Raw genomic sequence first — 16,170 nt, 5'->3', positions numbered from 1 at the left:
AGCAAAATGGAAAAATGGGTCCTTAAGGGTTTAATATTGCGTTCACTGTATAAGTAGTATAAAATTGGCTCATTCTATTGGTGGCTACAAGAAACAATAGCTTTATGTTATAGACGGTAAGGCTGCAAAAATTAACAGCACCAAGAACGTACTATATGTTTTAGTCCTTTACTCGTCCATTATAAAAGGACTGTGAAATTAATCAGGAAGGATGTGTGGTGGATATTCACTTTATTGTTTGGTAATTTTACTGATAATAGTATATAGTGAAGTTAAAAAAATATATTTTTTTTAATAAAAAACAAAGGACGAAAGGTTTAGTATTAGGTGATCTTGAGGATAATACTGTGATACTGCCCAGTGACTGCTTTAAGACACAACAAAGATGAATGTTTCATGTTTCACTGTCCTGATGTAAGACGGATAATGATCCAGACCCTGAGAACACGCCGGAATTACAAAGCCTGCAAGTCATATTGGTTATTTCCTTTGTAACACATAATATCAGACCATGGTTACTTGACATATTTTTACCTTGAGGGTGTCCATCTTGACCGACTTGGATGTTGGAGATAAGCATTCCTTGTCTGTCCCATTGCAGAGTTTATTATCGCACTAGAAGACACATGTCAAACATTAAATTATAATATGACAGTAAGAAATGATATCTTCATTAAAGGGAATCTGTCACCGGAAGTTGCAGGCCTATCTAAATGGATCGCCTCGTACCAGGGCCGTGGGGTACTCGGTACCGGGCCCGTGGGGTTCAATGGGAGATGTCACGGTAGCTGTGACCCGGTCCGAGGCCCTGGGCGTCCATTGTAAAAGGGGAATTTTGAGTGTGTGGATGATGATGATTAAAGTTTATGAGTGAATGATTCGTGACGCCACCTGTGGTGTTCGGCAATGAAGATGTTAAGCCGACGCTGCGGACAGATCCTCTGGGACAGATGGTGTAGTGCAGCAATGATGGTGTAGCCCTCCACAGGTAGGGCTGTAGTCCCAGGGAAGAGTAGATGAAGAGAGGTGTTAAGGGAGAGAGTGTAATGTCCGGCACCGAGATGCAGCAGTGCTGAGTGGGTTGGCGCAGTAATAAGCGGAGGACACCAGGGCATGTAGTTCCAAAGCTTTACTCACAGTCTGTTGTGCATACAGGTGCCCGCCTCGGTGCTGTGTCCTCCAGGTCAGGGGCTCAGTCAACCTCCAGGCAAGATGAAGTACGCCCTTGCGCTGTGAACTTGGGAAGGGCTCTGCTCTAACCCTGATCCTTAGTCCTCCTCTCCTTACGTTCTGTACTAATCCTTCCTTCTTATGGAGAGAGTCAGGCTTTCTATCAATGTCTCTTTCCTGTGCCAGTGGACCCAGGTCACTGAGGTCGGCTGCAGCACGTCCTTCATCCATCCCACTCAGGGGATCTAAACTCCACCCGCCTCCCAGCACACTTTGTGTTCCAAGCAGGGAGCCACCAAAGGGTGGTTTGCTACACTACTATGTTGTGTGGGATGCAGGTGTTGGAGTGTGGTCAGGTGTCTCCACCTTACCTGAATGGTGGGGTACCACACCTCATGAGGTGCAGTACCTCTGTGGCGACTGAACCCTCAGGGGTGCCACATAAATGGCCTAGGTCCGGTCCGATGGGTGGTGTTTCTTCTTTCTTCTCCACCCCATCCGTGGCCTCCATCCACACTCTTCTCCGGTATTAGAGTAGTTCTTCTCCATCGTTCGCGCGTGCGCAAAGCAATCTTGCTTCATGCACGCGCAGTATGCTTTTCCCAACTGCTGGCAAAGCCGAAAATCATTACTGCGCATGCGCCGCTCCACTATGTCCTGGAAGTATTTCGCTGTGTTCCGGGACATAGTGTACCGGCGCATGCACAGTAATGAGACCTGCAACTTCCGGTGAAAGATTCCCTTTAAGACAATTACCCTATGATAGTATCTGCACCAGAAAAGTTCTGAAACTTGTTCCAAAGACTCCAAGCAAGGTTTATTGAGCGGAACAAGCATTGCATTAAATAAGAAATCTGATAAAAAAAATTTATTCTATAACCCGTTCTAATTATCTATATAATGGTGTGTAAATGAACTAAAATGCTTATCAATTGCCAAAAAACAATAAAAATTTACAATTGTTAAGGCCGAGTGCGTCAGAAATGGCATCCTCCAAGCATATAAAGATCTCAATAGTAAATGTAGAAAGGAGATCAAACCTATAAAGTTAGCCCCGGAGAAATAAATCGCCAACAACATTAAAGTAAATCTAAAGAAATATTAAAAATATATTTACACCAAGAAAGAACAATATCTCTGGCCCATAAAGGATGACCAGAGGAATATAATATAGAAAACAAAGGCAAGGCCAAGATATTACACATGCGCTTTCCATCTGTGTTCTCCAATGAAGTGCCTGTGCAGGAATTATTCAGGAAGGCAGCAATCAAAGTTTACCACCCAATAACACTAACTTAACACAAGAAGAAAAATGGCTGCAACTGAGCAAACTAAATATTAATAAAGGCTCCTGGCCTGATGGCATTCATCCACTGGTATTGAGGGAGTTGAGCTCAGGAACACACTGCTATATCTCAATTTTTCAGACTCTCTTGTAATAGGGTCGTTGCCACAAGATTGGAGGATGAGTGGAGTGGTACCAATATAGAAGAAGGGTAAGAAAGTATTTAACATTTCTGAGGGCATTATAAGCGGTAACCTGCAGAAGAATAATATAATAACTGACAACCAGCATGGATTCATAAAATTCAGGTCGAGTTTAACCAACATGCTGGGTTTCTATGTGGAGGTAAATGAAAATCTGGATGTTGGTCATGAAACTGATGTGATATATCTGGGCATTGCAAAGGCATTTAATGCTGTATCACATAACTGCTTTATACTGAAGCTCCAGAGGCAGTGCCTAGGGGACACTACATGCACATGGATAAGAAACTGGCTAAACGACAGAAAACAAATAGTCATTGCAAACAGTACATTCTCTTAGTGGGATAAAGTCAGCAGTAGGAACCACAAGGATCAGTACTGGTAGTAGTGGGAACCACTAGATCATTATTGGGAGCAGTAGAGGCTACAAGGATCAGTAGTGATAGTAGTGGGGACCACAATGATCAGTACTGGTATTAGTGGAGACCACTAGACAAGTACTGGGAGCAGTGCGGACCACAAGGATCAGTACTTGTAGTAGTGGGAACCACAAGGATCAGTTCTGGTAGTAATGTGGACCACAAGATCAGTACTGGTGGTAGTGTGAACAACAAGGATCAGTACTGGTGGTAGTGTGAACAACAAGGATCAGTACTGGAAGTCGTGTGGACCACAAGGATCAGTACTGGTAGTCGTGTGGACCACAAGGATCAGTACTGGGAGCAGTAGGGTCTATAAAGATCAATACTAGTAGTAATGGGGACCACTAGATCAGTACTGGGAGCAGTAGGGACTACAAGGATCAGTACTGATAGTAGTGGGGACCACATGGATCAGTATTGGTAGTAGTTGGGACCACTAGATCAGTACTGGGAGCAGTGGGGACCACAAAGATCCAGGTTAGGCTCAATTATTTTTCATCTCATTATTAATGATCTCATGGATGGGATTGACTGTAAAGGTGTTAGTTTCTGCTGATGACACAAAACTATATAGGATAATAACTGAGCTAAACCTTTTAATACTACAAAAGGATCTTTATAAGGTGTCTGCACAGGCAATCACATTGCAGATGAGGTTTAATGAAAAAAAAAAAAACATTTAAGCATCAGCCTCCTATATATTCAGACATAGCTTGGGGAAGGCATTTATGCTGGGGGCATTTATGCACATGTAATCGAAGTACATGTATCAAAGTACTGGCAGTTATAACATGGCAGTTAGACAGGGCAGGAGACAGGTAAGATATTTATATACATCTACTCCCTGTACATTTGGAGTACAACAAATATATACCATATGCATTTGTATAATTTATAATTTATATCCTGGCCGCTGCATTCACACACATCCACCGCCCTGGCATTAACTCTATACACTCCATCCATATCGGCCCCTCGCTCCTTTCCTCTCCTATGTATAGCACTCATGCTCTTTTCACAGTGTTAAATTGCACAGATCCAGTCAGTCCCACCATTCAACATAAGAGACACTCTCACAAATCACTTAACCATCTGCTCACTCTTTCTATCCTCCTTCTCCTAGTCGCAGGAGACATTGCTCCCAACCCTGGTCCCCCATGTTATAGAAAGTCAAACTCCTCAACTGCTACACTCAGAAACACCTCTAATCTTATTAATATTCACTGCATGCCATCTGTCTCTCTTAATTGTGCACTTTGGAATTCTCGCTCAGTGTGTAACAAACTCTCCTTCACTCATGACTTTTCCTTTCTAATTCTCTTAACCTCCTGGCTCTTACTGAAACCTGGATCCAGCAGTCAGACACTACCGCTGCTGCTGCTCTTTCATATGGGGGACTACACTTCTCTCATACCCCAAGATCAGACAATAGAGCAGGTGGAGGCGTTGGTCTGCTCCTATCACCAAAATGTACCTTTCTGGTTATCCCTCAACTACCCTCACTTGTCTTCCCTTCTTTTGAGGTCCATGCCGTCAGACTCTACACCCCCTTCTCCATGCGAGTGGCGGTGGTGTATCGTCCTCCCGGCCCCTCCCATCAGTTCCTGGATCATTTTGCCACTTGGCTTCCACATTTTCTCTCCTTTGACATCCCTACTCTCATCATGGGAGATTTCAACATCCCCATTGCTCTTCCCCTCTCCCCATCTGCTACTCACCTTTTATCTCTAACCTCGTTTGGCCTTTCGCAGCTTACTAATTCTCCAACGCATGAAGACGGAAACTCCCTCGACTTGGTCTTCTCTCGGTTTTGTACAGTGGATGATTTTGCAAACTCCCCTCTCCCGCTCTCTGGCCACAATCTTCTTTCATTCTCTATCAAGAACTGCCAGGCTGCTCAGATCACCCTCACTGTCCATATTTATAAAAACATACAGGCCATTAACACCCAGAAACTTATGAAGACTTGCAGTCTTCATTGGCCCCTATCTCCTCCCTCTCATGTCCTGATTCCGCATTGAAGCATTACAATGAAACACTTCAAAGTGCTCTGGATGAATTTGCACCCCCTATAAATAGAACACCACAACACAGACGGCGACAACCCTGGCACACCCTGCAAACACGTTTCCTGCAGCGGTGCTCCAGGTGCGCCGAACGTCTGTGGAGAAAATCCAATCTACACGAAGATTACATCCATTTTAAGTTTATGCTTAGAACATACAACACTGCCCTTCACCTCTCCAAACAAACCTATTTCAACACCCTCATCACCTTACTGTCCAATAACCCGAAACATCTCTTTGACACTTTTCATTCTCTACTCAACCCAAGAGTACAGGCCCCAACCACGGAGCTCTAAGCTGACGATCTGGCCAATTACTTCAAAGAAAAAATTGACCAGATTCGACAGGAAATTATCTCCCAGTCACCTCATACCATGCACTGTCCTCCCTCCCCCACTGCATCTAGCTCAGTCTCTGATTTTGAACCAGTCACAGAAGAAGAAGTAAACAGGCTCCTTGTATCTTCTCGCCCAACCACTTGCACCAGTGACCCATTTCCGTCACATCTCCTCCAGTCCCTTTCCCCTGCTGTCACCCCTCTCCTAACTAAAATATTTAACCTCTCTCTCTCTTCTGGTATCTTTCCCTCCTCATTTGAGCATGCCATCATACATCCACTACTTAAAAAAAATCTCTCAACCAAAACTGTGCTGCTAACTATAGACCTGTCTCTAATCTTCCCTTCAGCTCTAAACTCCTGGAACGCCTGATCCACTCCCGTCTTATCCGCTACCTCTTTGATAACTCTCTTCTCGACCCTCTCCAATCCGATTTCCGCTCTTTACACTCTACTGAAACTGCCCTCACTAAAGTCTCTAGTGATCTACTAACAGCTAAATCTAACGGTCACTACTCCATGCTAATTCTCTTGGATCTCTCTGCAGCATTCGACACTCTGGATAGTCAGCTCCTCCTCACTATGCTCCGTTACATTGGCCTCAAGGACACCGTTCTCTCCAGGTTCTCCTCTTATCTCTCTGATCGCTCCTTTACTATATCTTTTGCCGGTTCCTACACCTCTCACCTTCCCCTTACTGTTGGGGTTCCTCAAGGATTGGTTCTAGGCCCCCTCCTCTTCTCCTTGTACACTGCCCCTATTGGTCAAACAATGAGTAGATTTGGTTTCCAGTACCATCTATATGCTGATGACACCCAATTATACGCTGCTTCTCCTGACATCACGCCAGCCTTTCTAGAAAACACCGGCGATTGTCTAAACGCTGTGTCTAACATCATGTCCTCACTATATCTGAAGCTGAACCTGTCAAAGACTGAACTCCTTGTGTTTCCTCCCTCTACAAATGTACCTACACCCGACATTGCCATTTCTGTGTGTGGTTCCACTATTACTCCCCAGCAACATGCCCGCTGTCTTGGGGTCATACTTGACTCCGAGCTTTCCTTTGCCCCCCACATTCGATCACTGGCTCGCTCTTGTCATCTGCACCTCAAAAACATTTCTAGAATTCGAACTTTTCTTTCTTTTGACTCTGCAAAAACTCTTACTGTTTCTCTTATTCATTCTTGTCTCGACTATTGTAACTCTCTTCTAATCGGTCTCCCTCTTACCAAACTCTTCCCTCTCCAATCTGTCTTGAATGCTGCAGCCAGGATCATATTCCTCACCAATCGTTACAACGATGCCTCTACCTTGTGCCAGTCATTACACTGGCTACCCATCCACTCCAGAATTCAGTATAAACTTATTACCCTCACCCACAAAGCCCTCCATGGCTCAGCACCACCTTACATCTCCTCCCTTGTTTCAGTCTACCACCCTACCCGCGCCCTCTGTTCTGCTGATGACCTGAGGTTAGCATCCTCAATAATCAGAACCTCCCACTCCCGTCTCCAAGACTTTACACGTGCTGTGCCAATTCCTTGGAATGCACTTCCAGGTCAATACGATTTGTCCCCAATCCCCACAATTTTAAGCGTGCCCTGAAAACGCATTTATTCAGACTGGCCTACCGCCTCAACACATTAACCTAATCTATCCCTGTGTGGCAGAGCCAAAAGTTTTACCATAACCAGATTTCCTGCATCATGTTCCCACATGCTTTATGCATCCATTAGCCCTCTGTGTCTGTACTGTTACACACTTAACATTATGGCTGGTCCATACAATGAGGGCAACTGTTACCACCCACCTTTCGTGTCTCCCTTTTTCCTCATAGACTGTAAGCTTGCGAGCAGGGCCCTCATTCCTCTTGGTGTCTGTTATGATCTATGTGATTATTGTTATGCTGTAATGTCTATTGTCTGTACAAATCCCCTCTGAAATCTAAAGTGCTGCGGAATATGTCGGCGCTATAGAAATAAAATTTATTATTATTAATGATGATAAATGTAGAGTAATTCACCACTGTTAGGAGTAATGGTATTGCTGCATAATTTTTTTTTTTTTTTTTTTTTTTTTATTTTTGGGTGGAAACGTTGCAAAGTAGTTTATAATATCAATTAACAGCCTTTTTAATTTTTTTTATGTAAATTGACATTACAAACCTGACCTCCTTCCTCCTGAACAGTAAGGGACACCATTATTATTACCTAGGGAAATATTGAATATTTTGCTCCAATACTATGGGTGTACAGTATGTGCCAAGAAGAGGTAGCGGGTATAACGGCACACACAGTCCATTAGGGCAACGATAATATTGTGAGTCTTGGCTCCTTTGTAGCGCAGCGCTGCCTCCTCCTGATTTAGCTGCTCAGTGGATTCTGCTGTTCTCAACAGGACTAAAGAAATTAAGAGCGACACGTCCCTGCTGGTTAAATGTCACCGGGGAATTTTATACAAACATTCTTGCTTCTCTCAGCAGAAAATACTTCTTGTTGCATCTCCTTTCCCAGGCAATCCATAAAAGACGCCTCGGTACGGCGGAGAATTAATCAATGTATCTGCTGCATGAGGACACGTCCCACCTCCCACCGTACACGGCTTATAATTATATTGTACAGCACAAATGCGGTTTTAGGTGGAAGCTTACACAATATGTTCTATTATTTGTGTCTTCATCTGTCTATCCTCTGGATAGATCATCAATATCAGATAGGTGGCGAGCTGACGCCCAGTAACCCCACCGATCAACTGTTACCAGCCCCTGCGGTGGCAGGAAATTCACAGGGCACAGAACCAAACATCACGGCTCCATACACTGCATACTGGCCTTTTTGGGTACTGCACCTCAGTTTCCCATTCACTTCACTGTATAACTATTCGGTAGGGGTGTTGGATATAAGACCCCCACCGATCTAATGTGGATGACCTATTTTAAGGATAGATCATCAATATCTTAACCCTGAACAACCTCTTTAACTTTTTATGAAAGGAAATTAAAAACTGATTCAGAATGTTGTACGGTTCTAAAAATTATCAGAAGATATGGATTTTAGGAGGGTCAACACTATGTGAGACCTCCAGGACCTGGAAAATTAAGCTCCGTATAAATATTATATTTTTCAAACTATAAGACACACTTTTTAGCTGGATAATATCTAGCTAAAATGTGCCTGCATCTTATATTCTGAAGGCGGGAGGTCCAGAAGATGACTGCTTCATTGACGTTCAGGCAAATCATTTATAGAGCGCACTGCCGGGTCATTAAGAGAGCCATGCACAGCGCACTCATTCACTTCCAGGAACTGCCTGCACAGTGACGGTACTCTCTGCCTTCCATGCCACCGCTCACAAACATAACACAGCCCTCCTGTATCGGACATGCCAATGAGAAGCTGCTTATTGCGAATGCACATTTCCTCTGCGCTGCAGGCAGCAATAGGCAAGTGGTCCTCTTCTTGCTGATCACCACTCTCAGAGTGTTGTTGTGCACTGTCTGTATATATACCTTTATAAGCAATGATTGTGTGCTTGTAGTACACTCCATCTCACATTGTTACTGGGTCGGACTGTCACACTGTATATAACTCCCAGTGCACCCCTCAATTACCTTAAGCTCTACATTTGGACAGCGCCATTTTTGTGCCCTAACAGTATTTTATGCTTCTACTCAACAGGAGCACCAAAACGCAATACGCTATTCAAGTATAGGATGTTTAGGAAAATTTCCCCCAATTACACAGATCAGATTTGGTTTACTAAACTCCTCTATGGACACCACGTTTAGTGGCATTATCCCTTGCCCTTCATTAAAGAGTTATTCTCATGTTATAAAATTGCTTTAGTTTGACAGCATAAAAATAAGCAAGTTTGCAACTGACTTGCTTTTTCAATCTGCTGTCATTCCTCTGCTGTGAGAGCTTTGTCTCCTCTGCCTGCCCAGACCCTGGGAGAGAGTGCACAGCAGTTACATCCTAGGAGAGGGATTAACTCATAAAACACCAGCCAGTTTTGTCCACCCCATTAATTTCTATACAATTGTAGTCTGCACACCTCCCTCTCAACTCCTGATGAACTGCTGTTATAAGTCCTGCAAAATCACCGGCTTCTCTAATCACTGCTCTCACTGTCCAGGGCTGTGTGCTTTTCAAATGAGCAGTTATTTCTATATGTAAGTAAAGAGATAGCAGTGTCTACTCCAGAACAAACCTCCGATAACTGAATGTGTGCTGTGCTTCATAGTTCTCCTAATACTATATCTATACAGTCACGAGAATTATCACTCAAGGAGGAGAGCCCACCCTGCCAGAAACCAGGAAATGACAGAAACTCAAAAGCTGTGGGCTACTCAGGAGACAACTTGAGAATACCCCTTTAAACCACCTGAGAAATTTTAATTAGTATTAAATATTGTTTTCCTATATTCTGTCATCTAGACCTGGGTTGCATCTTATAGCAAAAAAAATAAATACGGTAATCTACAATGATGGGTGTAATTTAATTCTAGAGTTCACAGACTTTTATCTGCTCAGGTTTTATTAGCTCCCTCAGTGGCATTGTATGCTCCTATTATAATGTGCAGCAGTTGTATTCTCATGCTGCCAGTCTTCCAGGCTTTTCTCCGTAAACGCTCACATTTTGAAATTTTACAATAAATTTCCAGGTGCAGTTGCTCAAGCAGAGGTAATTACCCCAAATTGGAGACATTTTCCAACGTGGCTTAACAAATTCATAGCAGTAAAACTGCAATTGAAAACTTTATTATGAGATCACTCTATGTTGCCGGAGGTTCTCCAGTGTTAAGTCTGAGTTACAATATAGTTTGCAATTTTTTAAAACTGAATCTATTATAATATATGAACAAATTATTATAGATGGGGGGGGTCCTCATAAAAGACTAATGATGAGCAGAATATCATTAAAAAAATACTGGAATATATAAAGCAAGATATATATATATATATATATATATATATATATATATATATATGCAAAATCTTTTAAAGGTTATGTTGTCTATTTTAATTTATGTATTGCATGTAATATGTGATGTAAACCATTTAATTGATTCATTTTTTATCTTCTACAGCTTGCATGTATTACAACACACTACAAGCTGCTTAACACTATTCGGCCTCAATCTCGACAGCTATCTGTATGTCAGCTCAGTCCATAACCCCTCTCTCTCTCTCTCCTATGATGAAGGAGCATCTAAGCATATGTCATATCAGAATGGAGCTTTTGTTCGCATTGAAAAGAAAAAACAGAGGAGCTGAAAACTACCCAGAACATGTACAACAGTTGGGATTGAGACTGTACAGAATTCAGCAGCTTGGAGTGTGTTGTAATATATGTAGGAAAAACTGTAAAAAAAGTTTGATTCTTTGAAAATTGCAGAAATGTTTCATTCCACATAATACCTAAAACGCCCTACAAAACATATGCAAATGTTTCCATATCTTTTAAACCATTGCATATAAATCTAATTTAGTTTTGTATAAAAAAAAATATATAATGAGTATACATATAATGAATCAGAAAATAAGGAATGATCATTTATAATTAAGAATTCACAGGAGCCACAGCAGAGGATTTGAATATGGGAATTGTGTCAGTCTCACAGGATATCAGTACTTTATTCTTATGAGTAAACCGTTACAATAATACAATGTAGCGTTTATTGACAATCTGGGTAATTAGCATATTTCCCAGGCTGGCGATTGTGGGTATGAATAATGCAGGGGCACGGCACTGGTTTATGTACCGTATGTTTACTGCTGAGTCTCTGACATGAATTATTTACATCTGTGCTAGAACAGATTCTGCTGCAGTCTCCCGGTCTGGGGACGGGGCTGGACCCGGACCACAGAACTCCATGAAACCATTACAGCAACAGTAGTATCACTCATTACACACCTAAGATTTAGGAGGATATTTCATGTGTTCGGTTTCCAGCACACAACAGAGGAAGCCAGATATTTAGGCTTCGATCATATCTGTGAAAATGTATCTGAGCAATTAATTGGGAGTCCAGGTTTTAAAAACGCTGTACAAAAAAGGGCCATTTCTTTAAAAAGGCTGTGTCTGTATTGCAGCTTACTTAATCAAATGTACATGGACAAGAATTGTTGTTTCCCCAAAAAATAAAAGCATCTATTTTTTCTCCGTAAATTTCATACAATAGAAGTTTATAAGAGCAGGATGTGATGGGAAAGATGGGGGGGTCTGATTTTTGTTTTTTTTTTTTATAAATATCATCACTCTTAGATTTAAATTACACTGTGCTGTAATAGAAAAGTGAAAGTGAGTATCTGTTCTTTTTATTTTACAATGGGGTCTACTTAAAGGGAATCTGTCACCTCACTTTTGGCCTATGAGCAGCGGCCACCGCCATCAGGGGCTTATCTACAGCATTCTGTAATGCTGTAGATAATCCCCCCGATGTAACCTGAAAGATAAGAAAAACGAGTTAGATTATACTCACTGAGGGGCAGGTGCCGTGGGTGTTGCGGTCCGGTGCCTCCCATCTTCTAGCGATGATGTCCTCCTCCTTACTTCTGCCGTGGCTCCTGCGCAGGCGTACTATATCTGCCCTATTGAGGGCAGAGCAGAGTGCTGCAGTGTGCAGGTGCCGGGAAAGGTCAGAGAGGTCCGGCGCCTGCGCACTGCAGTACTCTGCTCTGCCCTCAACAGGGCAGGTAAAGTACGCCTGCACAGGAGTCGAGGGAGAAGTAAGAAGGAGGACGTCATCACTAGAAGATGGGAGGTGAAGGACCGGACCCCCGCGTGAGTATAATCTAACTTATTTTTCTTATCTTTCAGGTTACATCGGTGGCTTATCTACAGCATCACATCACAGAATGCTGTAGATAAGCCCCTGATGGCGGTGGCCGCAGCTCATAGGCCAAAAATGAGGTTTACTTTAATTTAAAAAGGAGCTGGACAACCCCTTTAAGAGAAAATTGACCCTTCCAAAATAAATGTCTCCTGTGTATTAATCATGAAAACACATTATTCCAAATACATATCTGGTACCTTATTAGCAGCATTTGGAGTCAGCGGAGCTTCATCTTTCACATTTGGTAAATTGTTATGTTCTGTATCTTTTCCTGCGGAGGAACAATAAAAAAGTATGAACCCCTCGGTAGCTTAGATGTTTATAAATCAGCTGTAATATTGGGTCACTGGGTGTATTAACAGCAAGAGGCATAATTGGTATCAAAATAAAGATATGATCCATCATCAGCCGTGCTACCGCTTGCTGTTGGTCCCCAGGAAGACACATTGATCTTTCACGTTACACTTGTATCTGGGAGAACAGATCACTTCATAAATCACTGAAGACCCCAATGCTCACCTGTATTAAGTGCATTTATATCATGATCCGCTCCAAACGACAAGTTTCGCGCCAGCTTGTTAGTATCATTCTTCTGATGAGTAATGGTGGTGGGACACAAGGAGAATCTGCGCCGGAGGAAATTCTCCTCCTTCATGTTGTGCGCCGGTGAGGTTTTCTGAAAATAAAACGTGAATGGTGAGAATTAGGAGGCAAATGTGGGATTTACAGTTATGTGTCCATGAGGTCTCTATAGCCAGCCCATGGGGGTCACATGAAGTTTTGAACGTTCAGTCAACTGGTACCTCACCAGTGTCTGTATAACCTAGTGCCCCTGCAATGACTCCTCTTTCCATGTGACGAATGCTACGGTTACATGGAACGAAATATATCACAAATGGTCAGCTTATATGCTTTTTGCGGATTTTAAACAAGGTCTTAGAATATAAATTAAACCATAACCGAAGATGTCAACAGCAAGGAGCCGGCTTGCTTGTGGCTTCCAGGGACCCACACAAATTTTCCCAAAAATCACATAAAAAAACAAAAATAGTAACTCCTTTTCATAGTTTGCGTAAAATGACCAACAACTTCCTTTCTTAAACATCAAGATTGATCTCAGCGTCTAGACTCAACCTTCAGGGTCATTAATTGCTACAGTCAACACATAATCTATGATTATATTGTTCTGGAGAATATTTGCAGCTCAGAACAAGTAGACCCAACTGCTGACTATAGTAATAATCCACATTTCTCCCATGACTAATATAAATGACTGCACAGCACCGCTGGCACCAGATTACTACTTATAAAAAGCCTCTAAATTTAGCCCCTGAACAGCAACCGCCTATATGCTATGAGGTTGGGTTTTTAACGGAACCTCAAGAATTCAGCCGGTGTCCACGCCATGAGAGTAGTCAGAGTGTCAGAGGTTGTCCGAGCAATGTCAGGAGGGCGCTCTGAGGGGCTGACAGACATTGATCTCTCACTGACCCACGGGAATGTGTGGGTGTCAGGTGAGAACTACAGACGTCATTGGCTGCTGTCACACAAGTCAGTTCTAGTTAACATGCATTATGGGTAAAAGGTTTCCGGATAAGAAAAACGTTTACATGAGTCACCATCATTTTTCATGAATTACCCAATTTGCACATAAGTTTCCTTAAATTAAAGGATATAAGGTAATTGTTCTGATCCAAACAGCCAGATATACAGTATATTCTATATACAAAGCCACCTTGTAACATACATCATTTTTCTGTACTGATCCTGAGCTACATCCTGTATTCTACTCCAGAGCTGCACTCACTATTCTGCTGGTGCAGTCAATGTGTACATACCTTACATTACTGATCCTGAGTTACATCCTGTATTATTCTCCAGAGCTGCACTCACTATTCTGCTGGTGCAGTCACTGTGTATGGGTCGCCCTCCCAGGGCCGTGGGGTACTCGGTACCGGGCCGGTATCAGCGGGATGTGTCACAGCAGCAGTGACCCGGTCTGTGGCCCTGGGCGCCCAAGTAATAGGGAGATTGAATGGTGGATGTAGTTAATTGAATGAATAGTTCGTGACGCCACCTGTGGTGTTCGGCAATTGAGGTGTTAAGCCGACGCTGCATGCAGATCCGCTGGGACTGATGGTATGGTGCAGCAAAGATGTAAAAGCTCCCCACAGGTGAAGCTGTAGTCCCAGGGCAGTTTAGATGGAGATGATAGTTGGGAGACGTGGATGGTGCAGAAATGTAGCAGTGCTGAGGGTGTTGGCGCCGGAATGAGTGGAGGACACCAGGGTTTGTAGTTCCAAAGCTTTACTCACAGTCTGTAGTACACACAGGTGCCTGCCTCCGTGCTGTGTCCTCTGGGTCAGGGACCCAGTCAACCTCCAGGCAAGATGGAATGCTCCCTTCCAACACTCCACCAACATGTGCCTTTCTGAACGTCTCCTCTATAGCGCCTTTAAGTGAAGTACTCACAGTACTGAGTTACACTGGAGTTCCTCCTGACAGATGTTCCCAAGAACTATCCTTGTACGGCAAACAGCTGTAGCCTGCTTCGGGGACTACTTGCTCGTAAGTCCCGGCTCACTATCAATGTTGCTGTTGTGCCCTCAAGTCTTATATGGGAGTAGTGCATTTGCAGCCCACTACTCCTCCGGTGTCTGCTGCAGGACCATTAGTATCCATACAACCTCGGGGACCGGGCCCCGGCCTTGCGCTTAGAACTTCTAGGTAGGGTTCTCTCCTAACCCACGTCCTCTGTTCCCTTTTACTCCTACGTTCCGTACTAGTCTCTCCTTCTTATAGAAGATCAGGTTTCTGTTCAATGTCTTTCTCCTTCTTTCCTTTCCCGTGCCAGCAGACCCAGGTCACTGTGATCTGCTGCAGCACCTCCTTCCTCCATCCCTCTCTCAGGGATCCTCTCTCCTCACTCCCTGAACACTGACTGACTGACTGAAATTCTAAACCTTCCCGCTCTTTTGTGTATTCTAATTCCACCCGCCTCCCAGCACGTTTCGTGTTCCAAGCAGGGAGCCACCAAAGGTGCTCTGCTACACTCCAAGCAGGGAGCCGCAATGTGGCTTTGTTACACTACTTTGTGATGATGGGTGCAGGTGTTGGAGCGTGGTCAGGAGCCTCCAACCTACCTGGATGGTGGGGCACCACACCTCAGGAGGAGGTGCAGTACCTCTGTTGCAACTGATGTAACTGATCCTGAGTTACATCCTGTATTATACTCCAGAGCTCCACTCCATATTCTGCTGGTGCAGTCACTGTGTACATGTGGTGCTTGCAGGTACGCAGGATGCAGTGACGAGTCGTGAGACAATTTGGTGCTTTCTATAATAACGTTTATAAGACTAGAGGGAACTTTCCTCAGTCACGGCCTGATCACCGAAAGGGGTAACACGGGTTGCCCTCGCAGAAGCTCTATACAAGCAAACACAAACGGGTAGAACACGACTACTTCCGGCAATAGCCGGTCACTATAGGGCCGCGGTATGGCCGACTACGGGTCCTTAATTATATAGTCAACTTAGCTGTCCAGACTTCCCTTGCCGTTCGGGATGGTTGTCTTTCGGCGTAGCAGTTGCTTGGCCCAGTTGCTGAGGCGTTGACGGTCTTCTCGCGCTCCGGCGCGCTGATGGCACTGGAGCCCCACAGGCCCCGGCGGGGTCTCTGGATGGATGGGCCGCAGCCCTCGGACTGGGGCAAGCGGCAGCGATGTGTGGTGGTGAATGACAGGCCACCTGCGCAGCTAACAGCTGCGACGGGGAGTCCACGGTCACCAGAGGCCCGGCCCCTGCTGTGGACCGGAGCGGGACAGTGGTGGCCGCTGACGGCGCTGTA

At 44.0% G+C, this 16,170-nt stretch overlaps 1 protein-coding gene across 4 annotated transcripts in view; it reads right to left on the bottom strand.

The window, feature by feature from the left end:
• Nucleotides 1-16,170, bottom strand: part of OSBPL5 (oxysterol binding protein like 5) — a 158,969-nt gene that overhangs the window by 58,491 nt on the left and 84,308 nt on the right. For 3 of the 4 annotated variants that reach the window (XM_073578528.1, XM_073578525.1, XM_073578526.1), the window contains 3 exons: nucleotides 12,844-13,000; nucleotides 12,522-12,595; nucleotides 535-615 (listed from right to left, as the gene is read on the bottom strand). In XM_073578528.1, coding sequence (XP_073434629.1) covers nucleotides 535-615; nucleotides 12,522-12,595; nucleotides 12,844-13,000 — 312 coding nt within the window. The remainder of the gene's footprint in view (nucleotides 1-534; nucleotides 616-12,521; nucleotides 12,596-12,843; nucleotides 13,001-16,170) is intronic. The other variant, XM_073578527.1, reaches the window with a different exon arrangement.

Source organism: Dendrobates tinctorius, unplaced genomic scaffold (assembly GCF_039654945.1).
Source record: "Dendrobates tinctorius isolate UK_male_01 unplaced genomic scaffold, ASM3965494v1 ptg000059l, whole genome shotgun sequence".
NCBI classification, from domain to species: Eukaryota; Metazoa; Chordata; class Amphibia; order Anura; family Dendrobatidae; genus Dendrobates; species Dendrobates tinctorius.
The sequence above is the reverse complement of the archived record's forward strand: the minus strand, read 5'-3'. Positions and strand labels throughout refer to the sequence as shown.